We start from the raw sequence: 21,460 nt of genomic DNA, 5'->3' as shown, positions 1-21,460 counted from the left end.
CGATCAATGTTTGTTAAAAATGACTGTGTTTAGGTACTGAAATATCTATCTATATCTCTTAGAACATAGACATGCCATTAATTACTAGGTCAGAACAATAATAATAATTATGGTATTTGTTAAGCAGACAAGCTTACACAGCACACAGGTGGTCACAGAGCAGACAAATGGTGAAGCCAGGATTAGAACCCAGATCCTCTGACTTCCAAGCCTGTGGTCTATCCACTACTCCGTGCTGGTCTATCCCCTCTAATATTCTGTCTTCATCAGTGGAAAAAAGGAGAAGTAGTGGAATGGTTTTCCTTTGATATCCATCCTTATAGGTATTAAGCACTTTTTAAGCTTTCTGACATCCTTAGCATTTCCTCTATTTTAAGCTATTAATTTCTTCAGCTTGCCCAACATCTTCTGGTAACAAATTCCAAAAGCCTCCCACCCCTTGTATGATTTCTTTTCCCTTTAGTTGGTTTTGAACCTACCATCTTGAGGCTTTGGAGCTGCTCTCCTCATTGGCCTGAAAGAAGACCAGGATTCCTTCAAAGACTGAGCCTATGTTGCATGCTCTGAATTTCTCAATCCCAGTGAACAAAAAGATCAACTTAATTACAATGAGAATTATGAAAGTGAATGATCAAACTTTGATGAGGATGTCTAACAGCAGTTGATGTTTCCCTACTCCAAGAAAATTTTCAAAGCAGAGAGGCACAGTGAAGCTCAGATATTTTCAAGGTTTCCTCTCACTGCCTGTGAAGAAGATTCTGTCCAGTCGAGATTTGGCTGACAACTTTTCCATTCTATCAGAGAACTCAGTCACAGCCCGATTTCAAATTATAAGGTGGATTCAGGTGGGAGAGCATCCTGCCTGGGGCTTATAAGGAATCAAAACAGATTTTTGTACTTTTTTTTGGACAGCAGGTACATAATTGTTTTATGAGGGGCACTCAAAGGTCAGAAATACTTGCCTAAGAGGAAAGTAGGAAGAAAGCGATGGGGTCTCTTCTTTCAGAGCATTTGCAATTTTGGATGAAAAGTAAAGCCCAAATGTTATAAATAGATAAGCTAGTTGACAACAATGCTTGATTCTGAAATTAAGCCCAGCAGGGAAAAGTGCAAATCTTTGCTTGCACTTGTGGCAATGCATAAATGCATAACTAGCATATCTAAGTGCCTAACACTAAAAAAAAAAAAATCAGCAGTGTAGTTAGCCTGGTCTGAGAAGGCTACTTAACAAGTTTACCTGGGCAAGAAACTTATATGCATGATGTCTAACTCCATAGACATTGGGACTGAAAATTCCACATCATTTCATTAAGTAAACCAAGCACATTCAAACAAGGTCTAGACTTTGATGACATTTTTTTTGAAATCATGAATATTATTACCTTACATCTGGGTAATTAGTGTCTAAAAAGAGCATGAATGTGGTAACTAGTGATCATATTGTTGAATTGGGTTCTTCAGGGAAAAGCCTGGTGGTGATGGTCAAGCAATCAGGGATGCTATTTTCACAACTTTCCTGCAGTCTGGTAAATTGGTATTCTAACAAAAGGATTTTGGTGGTTTATTCCAGTGTTTGTTTTCATAACGAGAAATTGAGGAGTTACCCAGATCCAGTTTTTCATATAAATACCTATCCTCTTGTTTTTATTTCTGTTTTCATTTTGGGGAGGATGCCATCACTGTTGGCTATCAAAGTAGAGGCTGGAAACTAAGGTTGTTTTCTAGCGTCTCTGACATGGGAATGATAGAAGGAACGTCTATAAAATATTCTGATCAGGGTGATGGAGGTCAGCACAACAGGAGCCACATTGAAGTGTAGGAACAATCCTGCTTATGTTCTGTGCATTCAGTTTCCATTAGTTTCACAGGGAGACAGGTATACATAAGTGGAAGAAAAATTTGGTTGGAAGAATATTGGTCTGTTTCCTTTTTTCCCAATTTTTTTGTTTCATACACCATTCATTGTTCTTGTGGGACTGAAATAACTTAGAGCTTACAGAGCTGTCATTTTCTAAGAGGCAAGGGGTCTTGGGACAGACTCCTTAGACCACAGAATCTAGTTAAAAGCCTATTAAGGAAATGCCCTGAACCCACTAAAAGAAGATGCACCCAACCTAACTCACCAAACTGTGTCCTGCAGTGCAATGATGCTGATTCTAAAGCCCTCTCCCAAATGTATCCTTACCATTGGTATGAACTGCTTATGCAGATAGAAGCTGGTGATATGTGAAGCATCATTATGCTCTGTCAAGTTTCATTTTAAAGCTCATAAGTATACCTTTTTAAAAGAAAAACAAACTACTTTACCAACCTGGGGAAAAACATAAATCATGTATTTTTTATCACCTCAAAAGACCACCAGAAGATGAGCTCTAATATTTCAAATGCGACAAGCAATCTATACGAATGAATCTCAATTTGAGCTCCATTATACCTGAGCTGATATATACTGCAGTATGGTTTATAGTTGTTTCTTTAACAGTGTTAAATAAAAATCCAGGGCTTTTTGCCACAGGGACCTAATCTAGTGGGAGATTCTCTGAAATGTTAAGGAGACTAAGTTAGAGACAATTCACTACTGTGGGACCCAGTAACAGAGAATACCTTAATCCAAATTTTGTTTCTGTACCACTAAGACTCCACAAAGAGAAGCTCAGTGACTTGATTTAAAAGGGTCAAAAACATACGAGATTTTCAGCATGGAAGTGGGGAGTAATAGCATAAAAGATTCAAAGAATGAAAGCCAATATGGATAGTTTTGGAAGGTTGGGCGGTTCACTCGGGAGAGAATGTGGATAGCTGATCCAGGATAAAAGACTTGGAAGGATATGATTTCAGAAAAATATTGAGTTTGCTATACCAATATGAAAGGAAGTTCAGTGGGCCTGGAGGTGAAGAAGAAAACATTGCCTAGACAGTCGTAAATCTCTCAATAAATAACATTTCCTGAGTACCTGTTACTATTTAGATAGTATTTTACTAAGTGCTTAAGAAAGTACCTCTAGGAGTTCTACCTTAGGCACCCTGATCTGGGGAATTCCAAAGTATTGGCCCTGCCTATCACTGCATACCTCAAAACATCATTTAAAATGATATTTAAGAAGAGGCTACATAAGCTGCTCATAAGAATAAATAGGTTATCTGGAATGATATTGGAAAATGGAAATAATACTGAATGTTCTTAGGAATGTGTTTATAAAATGAGTTTTATTCCAGTTATGCAGGAGTTGTTTTAAGAGTTGAAAAGTGCTTTATTCCACTTCTGTGACAGGTTAGATTCTAAAGCCCCTGATTTGCAGTTTGGCCCTTGGGTCCTTTTGGGGAGCCGTCATTTGGTAAGAACCACGTCAGAAGCACCTATTGACTGCACACTGGAAATCTCTCTCACTGCTATCAGTCACCCCAGAAAATCATTATTATTTTTTCTTAAATAGCACTGCCATCCTTCTGGGTCCTAGCCCAGCACCCCAACTCTTTCACCCTTGTTTAAATAAGTATCCCCAACCCTACTGCTATAGTCTGTCTTCACACATTGTACTAATCCCCCTTCCCTTTTTTAATACACTTGCCCCTCTCTCACCACTCCACTTCTGTCTTTGTTGGGCTGCTCAACCTTCACCGCTGAATACCCCATCCTTCTCTTGGGCCATCTGCCCTGGCCTCAGAGGACTGTACGGTGAAGGCTGAGGGTTTATAATAGGGATGGGGTAGGAGATGTTAGGTTTAAATTCCAGAAGACAACAGGGGCAGGATAAGTTTAGGATTTCAGACCAGAGTCTGAAGGGGTGAGGTGAGGCAGAGAGCCCTCTAGAATGTAGGTTCCTGGTGGGCAGGCAGTGTAACTCAACCCTGTTGTATGTACTCTCCCAAGAGCTTAGTATAGTGCTGTGCATGCGGTAGGTTCTCCATAATACCATTGATTTATTAATTGAGAATAGGAACATAATTTTTAAAGGAGAGCAAAGCAAACAGGAATGTGGGGAGCTGGGCAGTGTGAGTAAGTAGAGAGAAAAAAATGCTTTAGAATTGTCTAACAGCTGGGAAAGATGTTTAGAGTAATGGTTAGCCACTGTTGACTATTTGGGTCTCTGATGCATAAGCATCTGATACAAGCCTAAAGACTTGAGGAAAAGATGTCATGACATAGAATTGATGTCGTATTAATTTCCAAGACTCTGCCATTAATTGATCAGTTTAGCTGTACATTTACATGGAAGAGTTTCTTCAGTGCCTTGCAGAAAGCATTGGGTTTTATTGAATATTAGGAAAAGGGAATATTCATTGAAGTGACAGGTTTCAAAGAAAGAAAAAGATAAGCACAGGCCCTGGAGTCAGAGGACCTAGGATCTAATCCTGGATCTGCACCTTGCCTGCTTTTCCCCTTACTTAGACCATGGACCCCATGTGGGACAGTGACTGTGTCAACCTGATTGATCTGAATCTAGCCTGGAGCTTAGAAAAGTATTTGACTTATAGTATGTGCTTAACAAATACAATAATAATACCAATGATAGTAATAGACCAATCGATGGTATTTATTGAGTTTACAATGAATGTGCAGAGCACTGTATCTTAGTACAGTGGGAGAGTACAATACAACAGAATTGGTAAATGTGAACCCTGCCCAGAGAGAGCCTAAAGTCTGTAGGGTGTAAAACTTTCACTAGTGCATGGTGTTTTCCAGTTGATCTGAAATGAGGCTTTATGGTTTATTTTGGGGAAATCTAGAGGGATGCCGTGAAATTGGAAACTATGAATGAACTGGAATCTTCAAAGCTGGAGGGAAAAATACTATTACAAAGAGGCCATTAGTAGATCAGTTTAACTACATTTATGTGTAACTGTTTCTTCAGTGTCTCGAGAAAGCATTGGGTTTCAATGGCAGACAAAGTGAGGTCTCAGGCACTTTAAATTGGACAAACTGTTTTGCTTATTACACATAAATTAATTTTTCAAATTTGGATCTGGCCAGGAGCTTTGAACAGCTGTTTGGCAATCTATAATGAGGTGAATTTGGGACCTTGGTTCAGTTGCAAGTTAATGTGTCCACAATACAGAAATTATCATAGTTGGTGCCCTTGTTGACTGTTACGTCTGCCAACTAAAGATTGAATCCACTCTGAAACAAGCCTGAACTCTTTTCTCTAGTGAGAAGGCAAAGATTCAAGCATGAGGTAAGAGACCCAGAGCATCCTGGGAGAGAGATATTGTGGTGCATTGCTGCCTTGGACTTGGCAGTGTAAATAAAGTTTTGTTTTTGTTTTTTCCAAAACTGTAAGAATTAAAATTCATTAAAAATAAACTGACAAAATACTTCTCAAGCTTTTAAGCCCCCTAACTTTGACCTAAATGTAACAATGGCAGTAACTAGGTGATTTGGAGATTTCCATTGTGAACCTCAAGGTGCTTCATCTTAAGTGCTAAAATGCTACAGAAAATTATATAATTTTTAAGTAAGAGAAACTTAACAGAGTTTATGATAATGTTCCCCAACCCTTGTTCTCTGGTTTTAATCACTACTTATTTTTCTTTTAACTCTTTGGACTGTTTCTGGGTGTACACTAGGAAACAAAATCAAATCAGTTTTTTTCCCTCCTAGAGATATGTTTTGTCTGCCAGGGATTCTGCAGGTTAAGCATCACAGTCAATGCTTTTCTTTAAAGATAAACAGCTGTTGAATGTGGGATCAATTAATCATTAGTATTATTGAACACTTAACTGTATGCAGAGCACTGTCAGAAGACACTGTGAAAATCAAGATCCTTTCAGTTCTGTATGGAAAAGATCTTAGAGTTCAGTCAGACTTCATTCAAAAGAAGCTAATCATATTTTTGGCAACCTAGCTGGATAGTTAAGGACATCCATTTGAAGATGCAATCAGCCAGCAATATCAATCATTCAATCATATTTAGTGAGCATGTACTGTGTGAAGAGCACTATACTAAATGCTTGGGAGACTACAGTATAACAATATAATAGACACAATCCCTGACCACAATGGCTTTACATTCTACAGAGGGATACAGACATTGATATAAATAAATTATGGAAAATTATAATAATAATTGTGGTATTTAATCACTTACTATGTGCCAGGCACTGTACTAAGCACTGGTGTAGATATAAGGTAACTGGGTTAGGCACAGTCCCTGTCTCACATTGGGCTCATGGTCTTAATCCCCATTTTACAAATGAAGTAACTGAGGCACAGAGAAGTTAAGTGACTCATCCAAGGTTGCACAGCAGACAAGTGGCAGAGCTGGAATAAGAACCCAGGCCCTTCTGACTTCCAGGACCCTGTTGTATCCACTAAGCCATGCTGCTTTTCAATACGGTGCTTTACACACAGCAAGCACTCAAATAAGATTAATAATAATATACATATGTATATTGAGATATGTACATAAGTGCTGTGAGGCTGAGGAGGTGTGATTAAAGGGAACAAGTCAGGGTGATGCAGAAGGGAGTGTGAGAAAAGGAAATGAGGGCTTAGTCAATGGAGGCCTCTTGGAAGAATTGTTCCTTCAACAAGGCATTGAAGGTGGGAGAGTAGTGGTCTGTTGCATATAAAGAGTCTGTATTTTGTATCCTTATGTGGTGGCCTTTTCAGAATTGTCAGCAAACCCAATGATAAGTGAGGTGTTTTCCCAAGGAATCTGTACATTGTTTCTTTCATTTTAACATCTAGTGAACCTTGCTCTCTACTCTCCTGGTTTTTTAGGGAGGGTGGGGTGGATTTTGGTGAGGGTAGAACTGACAGAATTTAGTGATGCCTTGAAAACATGGGTAGAATGAGAGAGAGGAGCCAAGGATAATGCCAAAATTACAGGCTTGTGAGACAGGAAGGATGGTGGTGCCATCAACAGTAATGGGAAAGTGAGTGGGAGGACAGGGTTTGGGTGGGAAGATAAGAAGTTCAGTTTTAGCCATATTAAGTTTGAAGTGATGGGAGGACATCCAAGTAGAGCTGTCTTGAAGGCAGGAGGAAATGCAAGACTGCAGAGAGGGAAAGAGATCAGGGCTGGAAGATGTAGATTTGGGTATCATCTGTATATAGGTGCCGTGTGAGCCAAAGAGTTTTCCAAGGGAGTGGGTTTAGATGGTGAAAAGACAGGAACACAGAACTGAACCTTGACAGAACCCCACAGTTAGGGAATGGGAGGCAGAGGAGGAGCCCGCAAAAGAGACTGAGAATGAGCAGCCAGACACATAGTAGGAGAACCAGGAGAGGACAATGTCAGTGAAGCCAAGGTTGGATAATGTCTGACATGGTTTTCATCCTATCATGGGTGTAAAATCACTTAATTCTTGTCATGAAAGCTTGTGAGTATATGTGGGACAATTTTTGTTTCCATAGGAATAATGGCATATTAGAGCATCTCATTATATAGCATCTCAAAGGATAAGCCACAAGATTCCCAAATGTATGTAAATTAATTTGCATCACATTTATTTGTGGGCAAGCAAGCTACAATTGATATATTTGTACTCTATCATTGGAAACTGGGTCTACCCTTTGACTATATTTTCAAAGCACATTCTATAAAATGTGTTCTAAGTTAGAAAGATTAACAGTTATGAGCATTCCCTGGATGTGTTTCATCCAAATACTCCCATGGGTAGTTGATATCCAATAAATATTAATGGATAATTATCATTTCTTGCTCCCTGAGGCTCCAGGTTCCTTTCCCAGGCAGGGAGGAGTTAACACAGAAACAGAGCTCAGGCTGTGAGCAGTTGTTTCACTCCAAATGTTTTCCCGTAATACGTTCAATTAGAGAATAAATCCAATTCACAGGCTGAATTTGCCCTTGTGCTTTAAGATTTTGCTCTAATGCGCTTTGCTCTTTCTGAGCAGTCTAATGGACATTAGCCTTCTCATCTCATTCCAGTGTTATTGCACTCTAGGCAATCAATCATTCTTCTGACTGTGATATTGCTGGTTCTTTTCTTCCTTCAGATATTGATGAGTGTGCTGCTAAGATGCATTATTGTCATGCCAATACAGTGTGTGTAAACCTGCCTGGATTGTATCGCTGTGACTGTGTCCCAGGATATATCCGCGTGGATGATTTCTCATGTACAGGTGAGCTTTAAAGAAGTGATGGAGCCATTCTATGTTATTTCTTGAAATCTAACCAACTCTATAGCTCAGCCACAATCAAAACTCTATTGGCTTAAACATGAGTTATTGTACTAGTTTATTGTTTGGGATGAGAGATGTAACACTAGTTTCAGGGTCGTGAGGGGAATTTGGAATAACATGACCCAATTATGATTTAAACAAATTCAGACATTTCCAGAAGAGTTTCACCTTATATCTTTACCTGTGGTTCTGACTCATTTGTAAACACTCTGAAAATATACCTTAGGTTGGGCCTGGAATTCAGTTTTGTCCATGCTAAAGTGGAATTAAACTTCAGGGACCACCCTTCTGGAAGCACTGTTTTCTAAAACTAAAGGAATTGTTCTGTAGCGGAATAAATTGCAAACTCACCATTGACCAGACCTGGGCTTTTTGAGTGATTCAGGATCATATTTCCTGAGTGTGAAAAGGGTGAAGAAACTCACCAGCATTCATTCAGCTGTAGGTTTGCCTTTAAAAATTGGCTCTTTTATTATTATTAGGGTTATTAGTATGCTATTTGTGAAATGCTTACTACTACACCTCTCATTTCCATGTAGTGATTTAAGCACACTGAGACTATGAAGGTCATATTTCAAGCTCTTAGAGGGAACGTGTGACCCAGCTCATTTAATTATTGATATTATTGATATTGGGTTTGTATGCTAATCTGTACAAAGTGACTGCCTCTATGGCCTAAATAGTCTGAATCTACAGGCTCTCTCTGTTTCTTGTTGTATCTCTATTTCCCTTACCTAGAGTCTTAGCCTTTTGAGGAAGACAGAGATACCATGTTCAAGTGCTTTAATTTGGGTGGCAGACTGGGAAATGGTCAGCAGGTTGATATTTTAGTATCATATATGAAAGAAATATAGCTGTTTTGATGCAGGTTATCCAGGTCTAAAGAAAACAGGAGCACTTATAAGTCAGTACCATTTTCATGGAGTAGTTCAAACAGGGGTTAGAAAATTACTATTGGCAAATAAAAGGTTGATTTTGTACCTATTGGTAAAAGGTTGATATTGTTGTAATGATTTCAGGAATTCCCTTTCTTTGTCTTTGGGAAAATTGCCGCTGAAGTGTGCAATGTTATGAAGTGTGTGGAACCCTCAAGTATGGTGTGGGAGAGATAATGAAACTGAAGTGAAAATCAACTCCTCCTCCTCCTATCATCTGCAGGACTGATAAGGAAACATCTAGTATTATCCCATGAGGTCAGAAAGCTCAGGAGGGTTCAAATATAAAAATAATTACTAGAACTAAAAACAGCGCTGTAGTATATTTCTTGTCCACAGAGAAGTCCATTGACAGTATCTTTCATTGAGATGACATTATGTTTAATATGGCTTATGACTTTGTGTGGAAAGTCCTCTTTGCCCTTTGAAAGAATCTAATATAAAACAATTGACCTTCAGCTGATTGTCAGGTTTTCCACTCCTGAATTCATGTGTATGTCTAAAACACTTTCTCTGTTGTAAGTGATCTCAGGATTATTTTGGTCCTCCATGAACTTTGATGTAAGAGAGGCATGCTGGAGATTTAACTTCTAGGGGGATCTTTTTCCTGAACCTTGATCTTATAGACCTTTTTATTTTGTAGCATTTGATTTTCATAAATTATCTGCTAAACCTCAATGTTCTAGCACTTACAGGAAGACAGAAAGGCCAGGGGCGTGCGTGCGCACGGACACACACACACACACACACACACACACACACACACACACATTAAACGGCAGTGTGTGTAAGAGTTACAACATGTGTCATTTCACACAAAAGACCATAAAGGTAAGAAATAATGGAACAAGGAATTGCAAATATTTAGTTCTATTTTAATTTCCTTTCTACAGTGGTGTCAAAAAGAGGAAAACTGAAAGGAAGCATAGGCTTGACATATTCTGAGAATGCTAAATTACTTAGTTTATGTGCAAGATTCATATTAAGTCCTGGTGTAATGAAAGGCCATTGTACGCAATAAAATTTTGCCCTTAAAATGGAAGTTGGATGTCAGAATATTTTGACGAGACATAGCAAGTCTTCTTTCTAAATGGTGTTTCAAAAGGCAGATCAAATACAGTAATTATTCATCTATTTAACACACTCTTAGGAAAAGACACAGAGTGAATGGGAACTGAGCTTGGTATAATGCACCTTAATGATTGAGAAAACCTTTCTGCTTGTGTATGTTTTTAATATTGTTATACTAGTTGGCATGTATAGCTCATCAAGGGTGATGAAAGCCAGTCTATCCCAGAGAGGATATGCCCTATGCACTTTTAGCTGACGTGCAAATAAGGGCAAAGGTCCTAAGTGAATACATATTTACCTGAGGCTCTGGGGTCCCAGTTTTGTGAGCTGTAGAGAAGCAGCATGGCTTAGTGGTTGGAGCATGGCCCAGAAGTCAGAAGGATCTGGGTTCTAATCCCGGCTCTGCCACTTGTCCAATGTGTGACCTTGAGCAAGTCACTTCATTTTTCTGTGCCTCAGTTACCTCATCTGTGAAATGGGGATTAAGACCGTGCACTCCGTGTGGGACAGGAACTGTGTCTAGCCTGATTTGCTTGTATCTTCCACAGTGTTTAGTACAGTGTCTGGCATAGTATAAGTGCTTAACAAATGCTATCATTATTCTTATTATTATTTAGAACAATAATAATGGTGATCATAATAATTTAGGGGATGAAATTTAGTCCAGAGGCATTCATTCTAAAATATTTCATGGTGACTCAACCCACATTTTGATGGCATTATAAAAAATAAAGATGTATAATAAAGCTTACCTTAGGGGACTGTCTCACAAGCCTACTAAGTATCATGTTGCCCTTCACCTAAATTCAACAAGCAACCAATGCATAATATTGGCACCGTTAATTCAGTCATAATTAGGCCTCTAATAACAAGTTGGTTTTATTAGGGGTTATTTTTTACGTGCCAATTAAATTGCTGAATTATTCCTTGAAATCACACTTCATTAGCTTTATTTGTACTTGGTACCATTGGTATATACCTTCTATATATGTACTGTAAGTAACCTTTAGCTGTAGAGGTTGCCATCTTGAATTTTCTATTTACCCATTGAAGAAAGTTTTCTGCTTTCCACTAACTCGAAACCTCATTATTTACCATGTGTGTGCTTCTGTGTTATCAAGTTTTTCTAGCTTTTGTTGCTCACAGTAGAATTAAATACTATTTCATCATTCTTTCCTCTTTCTGATTCAAATTTCTTTGTCAATTTGTTTTAAATAAATCAGCTGCTTTAATTTTTTACTAAGGCCACCAGTTGATGCTTGCTAAAGCCCCAAATTCAGTGAAGCACATGGCAGAGTTTATAAACATCTTTCTCTTCCTACATCCAGAGCCTGTACTATTTCTGTTCAAATCCCAAGGGCATGGGCCTAGAAGGAGAAAACCTTTGGAGTCCTCACATGTCCAGACTGGTGTTTCCATGCATCATGTCAGGAAAGGATCACTATCCTAGAAAGGGAAATCAGTTTCTGCGATAACTGGTGGGCATGGATAGTGTCAAGTACCTTAAATCAAATAGGAACTCAAGATCCATAGATCCTTAGGAGACTAGATTTTACTCTGGGGCAAATTGTGGAGCTAACGCAGGCCCGATCAGCATCCTCTGGACTTGGGATGACCTAAGACTGGACGCTGTTCCCACTGATGTGCTCAGGTAACAGGACTGTCCTGCTAAGTGACCGTTATCAAAGGGACGAAACTTGAGGATCATGGTTTATGACAAATACTTGATATTAAAGTGGTCCACTGGTCCTACTTGCCATGATGCACCATCCCAGCATAATGTGGTGGACACACACCTTTACAGCAAAGACCTGTGCATTTTATAGCCAAAAAAAATATAGACTCCCAAAGCCAAACTCCCCTTAGTTCCAGTCCATCAAAGAGCCTTCATGCTGAACAAGTTCCTTCTTTCTTTGGCCGATAACATACAGGAACATGAGGTAATCTCTTCTCAGGAATCTGTTCTCAAAGGAAATTCCTCCAGGATTCTCAAAGGAAATTCATCTCCTAATTATGTCTAATATGGATGAACTTTCTCCTTGAGCAGTTTCAGCGATAACCAGATTGTTCTCCCGTGCTGGTACAGGCTCAGTGTGGGTATCTTGCTGCAGTTGGCAGATCATGTACCCATTACTGGTATCAGACACTCTGGGAATCGTTCAGTCCTAATGTTTGGCCAAAACTGGACCAACCTTCAGCTGATGAGTCAAGATCCCTGAGGCATTTCCCCTATAGCATTCACCTCTCAGTGAGCCATTGACCACCAACACATGCTCATTATCTACAGTGGCATTTTAATCTGTCTGTGGTTTTTTAATCTGTATCATGGTTTTTGAATTTGGCACTTGTATTTTCCTTTTCTTAGACTATCAATTTCCAATTTCTTATGGTAGATGTTGACATTGAGAGAGTGAAAAGGCTTGATAATTCAGTGGTTCTCAATGTTACAGTGTGATTTGGAGTTTTGGTTTATTATAGATAAGGTCATTTAGAGCAGAGAGAAAAAACTGTATTGGTGAGTAATTGGTACTTCTACTAATGAATCACCAGAACATCTATAACATTATGTTTTTTCATGAGGAAGCCTTAATGAGGTTATATTTTATTACCATTGATTATCTTGTGTTTTATTCTTGAGACTGAGACTTTCATTGGAGTCATGAGCTACTACAGTTTTAGAGATGATTTAGAAATAAATGACTAATAAGATGAAAAAGAAGCAGTGTGGCATAATGGAAACACCATAAGCCCGGGAGTCAGAGGACCTGGGTTCTAATTCTTGGCTCTGCCACTTGCCTGCTGTGTGACCTTGGGCCAGTCACTTAACTTCTCTGTGTCTCAGTTACCTTTTCCCTAAAATGGGAATTAAGATTATGAACTCCATGTAGAACATGGACTCTCTCCAATCTGAGTAGACTGTGAACCCGCTGTTGGGTAGGGACCATCTCTATATGTTGCCAACTTGTACTTCCCAAGTGCTTAGTATGATTTTATTTATTTATTGAACACTTATTGGGTGCAGAGAACTTTACTAAGTGCTTGGCGGAGCCCAGTATAACAGAATTGGTAGATGTGTTCCCTGCACACAAGGAGTTTACAATCTAGAGGGGACTGTAAATTATCCATGATAATCTCCAGCTGATTTATCTGTTCTTTAGATTAGTTATTCTGCTGCTTGAACTCTTCAATCCTTCTATGCTCACCTTCTGGTTGTACCCCTTTATGATCCTTTGCTCACATTGGCCCCAGACCTGGAATTCCTTCCCAGCCAAAGTCTACCTGACTTTAATCTTTCCTTTCCTTATACACATATGCATTTACATTGTATTCCCACCCTCAGCACTTCTGCATATATGTTTTTTGATTGTCCGTTCAATTCTATATTCGTTGATTCCACTGCTTGTATATATCTCTATTTTTTCCATTACAGTGTGGACAGGGAATGTCATCTGCTTCTTTTGTACTTTTTAAGGAGTTAAAACAATGCACTATATTTCAGTAAGTGTTGGAGTAAGTGCTCAATAAATATGGTTGACTGATAAATGCCATTACTACTACTACTACTACATTACTACTATTATTACTACTACTACTATTACTACTACTGTTTCTATTAGTACAGGTGGAATTTCAAAGTAAAAATGAAGCCCTGGTGGTATTGGACTTAATGTCATGGGAAACTCCACTACATGTCCTCCATGTACCCCACATATGTACATACAGTTCATAGTGGAAAGAGCACAGCCTGGGAGTCAGCAGACCTGGGTTCTAGTTTTGACTCTGACACTTCTCTGCTGTGGGACCCTGTGGGACACTTAACTTCTCTGTGCTTCAGTTTCTTCATTTGTAAAGTGGAGATTCATTATCTGTTCTCCCTTTCACTTAGTCTGTGAACCCCAAACAGGTCAGAAACTGGGTCAAACCTGACTTTCTTGTATCTACCCCAGTGCTTAAAACAGTGTTTGAGGAACAGTGAACACTTAACAAATATAGTGATAATAATACTTATTATTATGGGGCTACACAATTGGAAATGAAATGCCACAGGTTGGTAGTTTCCAATTCAATCAATGATATTTACTGAGTGCTTACTTTGTGCAGAGCATTGTACACTAAGGTCTTGGGTAAGCACAGTAAAACAGAGTTGGTAGACAGTTTCTTTGCCTGAAACGAGCTTAGAGTCTCATAGGATGGGAGAGAGACATTAATATAAATAAATAATTTTTAGATAGGTACCGAAGTGCTTTGGGGTGAATACCAAATGCCCAAAGGATACAGATCCAATTAAATTCAGTTTCTGTGCAAACATGTGGAGAAATGGAATAGTTTGCAGTTAACCAGTATCTGGGTGGTAGAGACAGCTACATTGATGTCATCTATAGTGCTGGTATTCATTAGGTAATTACCACATGAATATTCTGCTGTGAATGTATAAGGCCAATGAAGGATTACTGTGTTTTGTTAGCTTTCTCCTGAAGTCTGAAAGAAAATATCTCTCTTGGGAAGGACTACAACCCATTGTTAAATAAAAAAAATACAAACTATGTATGAAGAAGCATTTTCTTTACTTTTACACATTAATGAGAAGCAGCATGGCCTAGTGGAATAAGCTCAGCCTGGGAGTCAGAGGACCAGGGTTCTAATACCAGCTCTGCTATATATCTACTGTGTGACCTTAGGCAAGTCGCTTAACTGCCCTGTGCCTCAGTTACCTCATCTGTAAAATGGGGATTAAGACTGTAAACCCAATGTGGGACATGGACTGTGCCCAACCAGATTATCATCTACCCCAGTGTTTATTTCAATACCTGGCCCATTGTGAGCACTGTTTTATGGTATTTAAGTGCTTACTTAAAAATTCCATTAAAAATGTAATAATAATATAGGGACCATCAAGCCTATTGTTTGAATTCTTGCAGAAGGCCATAAATATCACTGCTGTTTTAGAAGTTGTGACCCTTTCCTAAGCCTTTTCTCAGCCCTATAATTTTCTTTCCCCTTCATATCTGACAGTCCACCACTCTCCCCATCTTCAAAGCCCTACTAAAACCACATTTTCTCCAAGGAGCTTGCCTCATAATTTCTCATTCCTAGTCATATATTCACTCTCTGTTCTGGGTCACCTATCTACTTGGGGCTTTACCGCCTAAAGCACTTTATTACCTCACCTCCAGTCCTATAGCACTTATTTATATACACATTCTTAAACTCCTTGAGGATAGGCATCGTGTCTACTAAGTATATTGTAGATACAATCTCCCAAGCATTTAGAACAGTGCTCTGCACATAGTAAGTTCTCAATAAATATCATTAATAGGTTAATATGTTAATGCTTATCTGGGATCACTACAGTTTTACCACATTTCCTAAGTACTATTGCAAAATTGCCTTTTAGACTTCATTTGATGCTGTTTTGTATGGTATTTCCCCTTTTTTTCCCTTTTCTTTTCATTTTTTTCCATTTTTGCTTGGGTAAAGCGATGAGTCACTAAGCAAATTACAGAGTACTCCAGAGGATGAAATACTTATGAATGGTAACTTCTGGAGGCTAAGTTTGGAAATCACAGTTCCCCTAGGGCTATTCATCCTGCCAATAGAAATGGACTTCCTAGAGAACAGGGTAGTCTAAATGACTACCTTTGAGGTTTAGCAGCAGTTGGGTAATATCCCTTGTATATTTATATTTTCTCTATGGTTCTTGGAAATGTTTCTTGGTGAATTCCTCATACTCTACAATTTTGAATTATGTTTTCTACAGCCGCAAAACACTTTCCCCTATTGCTCGAGCTTTCCCATTTCTTTGACAAGTGGAATGCAAGAAAGTATTCAACAACCTATAGCTTCCAATAACCGGGATTTCAAAAAGATACGATTATATAAAATTCTTTCAGATTATAGTGATTTGATTCCATATTTTGATGACATGCTGGAGAATTGGTTTGCACTGATTATTTGGTCTTTTGGCAGACTGGCTTCTAGATGATATGTAACCTTGGGGTATTTTTTTGTTACTAGATCAATCAAGTCCACTCAGGTGGGCCATTTGACCTAGTTATAGTAAAAGTGTAACAAATTCAAGTGTAACAGGGCAGGCATATATTCTGGCTGCCAATATGAGAAAGCGGTATTGAGCTAAACAGAGGAGATTTTTCAATCTCTGTAACAGAGGCTCCATTATTAAATGATTACTATCCAGACAGAATGATGCCGACTGTCCAGACAGGTAAGAGTTGAAGTAGTTCCTTGTGATTTAATAAATTTTTTTTGGTCCTCAGCAGTTGTCAAATCTTGTGATTTCCCAGAAAAGCCTCTGAAGGTGTCCAGAATGGAGACACCATCTCTACTTCATTTCAGAGATTTAGAAAATTGAAGATGACCAAAATATCAACCACTTAGGATAGCATCAGTCCATCTCTGAAGTGTATTGGGGTTCTGTATGTACATTGCCTAAGAATTAAGAGACCCTATACCGTAAGCTTGTTGTGTCTGTTTATTGTTATATTGTATTCTTCCAACCGCTTAGCACAGTGCTTTGCTTGTAGTAAGTGCTCAGTAAATACAAATAAATGAATGAGTGGGTCAGATCAGTGGTCCATACATTAGTCTATCTCTGGCAGTGGCCATGGAGGAAGACTGTGTTAGGGCTTCCTTGACATCCATCCTCATGTTACAGCTGTCTCATCCAGTATTTCCAACTGCTCATTCATTCATTCAGTTTTATTTATTAAGCACTGTGTGCAGAGCACTGTAGTAAGTATTTGGGAAAGTAAAATACAACAATAAACAGTGACATTCCCTGCTCTAACAATACAATATGGACATATCATTCCTAAATGTACATAATCATTTCTTGAGCCTTCTAATAACCCTAACTTTTCATTGGGAAAAAAACCCCAAAATACACAAAATTGACTAGCCACTCCATTTAAACATGATTTGTTTCTCTGTATCTCTTTCTTTCTATCTCTACTGTTTCTCTAGGCTTTATGCCATTGTGAGTGTACTATTAGAGCTATATATTTTTATTTCATTTTTTTCTTCTCTTTCCTCTATCCTATTCTCATTTTGTCTTTAAATTTTTATACCCTATGTGTGTGCACACATAATATATGCAATATTTATTTTAAAGTAAATATATATATATATATACACACACACCCCAATATATTTTGATATTTATGTATCGTATATATTGAAAAATAATTTAGAGCTAGAATTAGTGCAATTTCCTTACCAGGAAATTGAATAGACCATCCTTGGAGTTGAAACAGTTTTGATTTTTATTTCATTTTACAAGTATGATTTTCCATTTCCTTTGCTGTAAATAATTTAGCCAAGAAAAACATGTGACAGTCAGAGGAGATACCTATTTGTCATTTGGTACCTCTGTCCCCATAGCCACCTGCTCATATTCCCTGCTTATGGCCAGTTCTATGTCCTTGATGCAGGGTGGTGTGCTATTAAGGCATTTCAATCAACTTGTCATGTGTTCCTAGAATAGAGGAGAACTGCTTCCTAGCTCCCAGTTTAAAATATGCATGCATATTTGTTTGAATCCCTAAATGGGAAGGTCAGTATATGGTTATCTATAGTCTGATAGGCATTACCAATGCTGGAGTATGTTATTCTGCTCAGGAGGTGAAATTATCAAAAGGCTCCCAGTGTCATGGGAAAATTGCCTTAAAACACAAAGAAAGAGGAGCCTGAAAGATACAGTGCACCAGGCACAAAGCAACTAGTACATGCTGGCTGTGAAAACAACTTATGTTAATAAAAACTAAGAAAGTAACAGGTTAGGAAAAAAAAACAACATTTATGCTTTTAAGACTTTCATTTTCAAGAGTTCAGTTGAATCTGCATGTTCAGGTGTTTATCTATGTGGAGCAGACCACCTCTTTTCAGGAGGTGTTGGAAGGAGCAAACATCAAAGAAGGTCTGAAAAGCAGTTAGGGGGTCAGTTGACCAGAGAAAGTTGCGAAGCAGCCAACTCCATATTATTTCTAGCACTTTGGAGATTTCAGCTGGTAAACTTTTTTGTTTATGGAGCAGCTACCCAGGAATTCACACCCTCCTTGGGAATAGTGCCTAGCCGGGACATAAGGTCTATATGCTCTAAAAAGGAAGGTCCTAGGGTGAATGACTTCAGGGTAAATTTGATTAGGGGAGGGCATTCCCACAGCAGAGTGAGCAGTTCTGACCACTTAGCTAGAAACTGGCTTGTAAACTACTTCTATGAAATATTTATAGACAATAGAACTGAATGTTACCTGATTCCACTCACCTCCCTTTTGCCCAGTAGTATCATTGTTATGTAGTCAGACAAATAAATGAGGTGACAGCTAAAAGAACAAAGACAACACAAATTCAAAAGCCTACTGAAAAATGATTTAATGTCTGTCTCTTCCTTTTGAGTGTAAGCTCCTTGTGGGCAGGAAATGTGTCTGTCGGATGGACTCTCCCGAGCCCTTAGTACAGTGCTCTGCACACAGTAGATGATCAATAAATACCATTTACTGATGCAAACATTTGAGTGACATCAGAACCGATGTTGCCTTACATGAGTAAAAGAAAGGTAAATGCCCATCAAGTAATTATGTACAATGAGTGCTCAGGGAACTTTACCTATCTATTTTATAAATAGTTTGTGTGAGAATTTATTTTTCTCTTTGTTATCTGTAAATACATTAAATATCTGTTTTTTGCATTCTTTATTAGAATTTTATTTTTGAGTCTTATGCTCTGAATATTTCATGAACAATTAAGATCACAGTTATGTTTTATTAATACTTATTGGCTGATGTGGAGGATTAGGATGCAAATGGTTAAAGAACCCCTCCTTCAAACATCGGAAGAATGACATGTAAGGATTTGAAGTATATATTCTCCGTTTGAAGTGTTTTCCTATGGACACGTTTTAGAAAACTGTCACTTTTATGTTTTCACCTTGTTCTTCATTAATCTGGTTTTTGGTGATCGTAAATGTCAGTAGAAATTGCCCAGTACAGATGTTAGTTGAAATGGAGATATGTCTCTCATCAAGGGTAATCTGTGATGTTTATGCACATGGTATTGCTCAAGCTCTCAAGATATCTATTGTTTCCTCAAATACCATTTATTATTATTCATTCATTCAATCATATTTATTGAGCACTTACTGTGTGCAGAGCACTGTACTAAGCGTTTGGGAAGTACAAGTTGGCAACATATAGAGACAGTCCCTACACAACAACGGGCTCACAGTCTAGAAGGGGGAGACAGACAACAAAACAAACCATGTGGACGGGAGTCAAGTCGTCAGAACAAATAGAATTAAAACTAAATGCACATCATTAACAAAATAAATAGAATAGTAAATATGTACAAGTAAAATAAATAGAGGAATAAATCTGTACAAACATATATACAGGTGCTGTGGGGAGGCGCAGGAGGTATGGCGGGGGGATGGGGAGGAGGAGAGGGAAAAGGGGGATCAGTCTGGGAAGGCCTCTTGGAGGAGGTGAGCTCTCAGTAGGGCTTTGTAGGGAGGAATAGAGCTAGCTTGGCGGATGTGTGGAGGGAGGGCATTCCAGGCCGGGGGAGGACGTGGGCCAGGGGTTGATGGCAGGACAGGTGAGAACAAGGTACAGTGAGGAGGTTAGCGGTAGAGGAGCGGAGGGTGTGGGCTGGGCTGAATAAGGAGAGAAGGGAGGTGAGGTAGGAGTGGGCAAGGTGATGGAAAGCCTTGAAGCCGAAAGTGAGGAGTTTTTGCTTGATGCGTAGGTTGACAGGCAGCCACTGGAGATTTTTGAGGGAGGGGAGTAACATGCCCAGAGCGTTTCTGCACAAAGATGATCCAGGCAGCAGAGTGAAGTACGGACTGGAGTGGGGAGAGACAGCAGGATGGGAGATCAGAGAGGAGGCTTTTAAACCCAGGTGTGTTTGATGCTGCTGCTCTCAGCCCGGCAGCAAGCTAAATGGAAATGACCTCTATATCATCAATTAATACATTAATTAGTGGGATTTTAGAGGGCATTTGAAGGTGGGTAGAACTATATCTGCCTGATGTAGGAAGAGAGGGAATTCCAGGCTGGTGGGACAACATGAGGTAGGGCATGGTGGTATAAGAATTGGGAGCGAGACACAGCTAGAGGGCTGGCTTGAAAAGAGTAAAGACTATGGATTGGAGAATAGCAAGAAAAGAGAATAACTAGGTAATGTGGGGCCAAATATTGGTGAACCCTGAAACTGATCACATGGAGTCTTTGTTGTGAATCAATCAATCAATCAATCAATCAATCGTATTTATTGAGCGCTTACTATGTGCAGAGCACTGTACTAAGCGCTTGGGAAGTACAAATTGGCATCACATAGAGACAGTCCCTACCCAACAGTGGGCTCACAGTCTAAAAGGGGGAGACAGAGAACAGAACCAAACATACCAACAAAATAAAATAAGTAGGATAGAAATGTACAAGTAAAATAAATAAATAAATAGATAAATAGAGTAATAAATATGTACAACCATATATACATATATACAGGTGCTGTGGGGAAGGGAAGGAGGTAAGACGGGAGGATGGAGAGGGGGACGAGGGGGAGAGGAAAGAAGGGGCTCACTCTGTGAAGAGACACAGGGAGCCACTGGGGGTTTTTGAGGAAATGAGAGATATAGGTTGAGTGATGCTCTAGGAAGATATTTCATGTAGCAAGGTGTTCTATAGATTGAAGGGGGAGAAGCCAGAGATTGGGAGACCAGCAAGGAGATAAATGCAGTAGTCTAACGAGGGTAAGGCCAGAGCTTGTAACAGTTTAAGTGAAGACTGAGTTTAACTGTGAGCCCATTGTTGGGTAGGGATTGTCTCTATTTGCTGCTGAATTGTACTTTCCAGGCCCTTAGTACAGTGCTCTGCACGCAGTAAGCACTCAGTAAATATGATTGATTGATTGAATGACTGAATAAAGAGCAAGGAGATGATGTGCAGGAAAACCCATCCGAATTTGGTAGTGTGTGAAATTGAACATGCAAGTAAAATGATAGCAAAGAGTCGAGTACGACACCAAGACTGCAAGCTTTTGGGATGGTGGTATAGTGATATTGTTGACTGAACTGGGGAAGTGAGATGAGGACTTCGGTTTAGGTATATTGAGTTTGAGGCTCTAGCAGGTTACGCAAGTGGAAATGACCTGGAGGAAAGTGGAGATGCAGGATTGCACATTAGATGAGAGAACAGGGCTACCGAGGTAGATTTGGGAGTCATCCATGTAGAAGTGGTAGCTGAAACTATATGAGCAATTGAGCTCCTTGAAAGAATAAGGGTGGCATGAAGAA

General features: G+C 39.1%; 1 protein-coding gene across 5 annotated transcripts in view; it reads left to right on the top strand.

Moving 5' to 3' along the window:
- NELL1 (neural EGFL like 1) overlaps window positions 1–21,460 on the top strand; it is a 499,897-nt gene that overhangs the window by 245,087 nt on the left and 233,350 nt on the right. For 3 of the 5 annotated variants that reach the window (XM_038764520.1, XM_038764518.1, XM_038764517.1), the window contains one exon: window positions 7,961–8,086. The exons of the other annotated variants lie outside the window; for them this stretch is intronic. In XM_038764520.1, the coding sequence (XP_038620448.1) occupies window positions 7,961–8,086 (126 nt within the window). The remainder of the gene's footprint in view (window positions 1–7,960; window positions 8,087–21,460) is intronic. 5 annotated transcript variants of the gene reach the window in all.

Source organism: Tachyglossus aculeatus, chromosome 22 (genome assembly GCF_015852505.1).
Source record: "Tachyglossus aculeatus isolate mTacAcu1 chromosome 22, mTacAcu1.pri, whole genome shotgun sequence".
In the NCBI taxonomy this organism is placed as follows: domain Eukaryota; kingdom Metazoa; phylum Chordata; class Mammalia; order Monotremata; family Tachyglossidae; genus Tachyglossus; species Tachyglossus aculeatus.
This window is presented reverse-complemented; position numbering and strand designations above follow the sequence as displayed.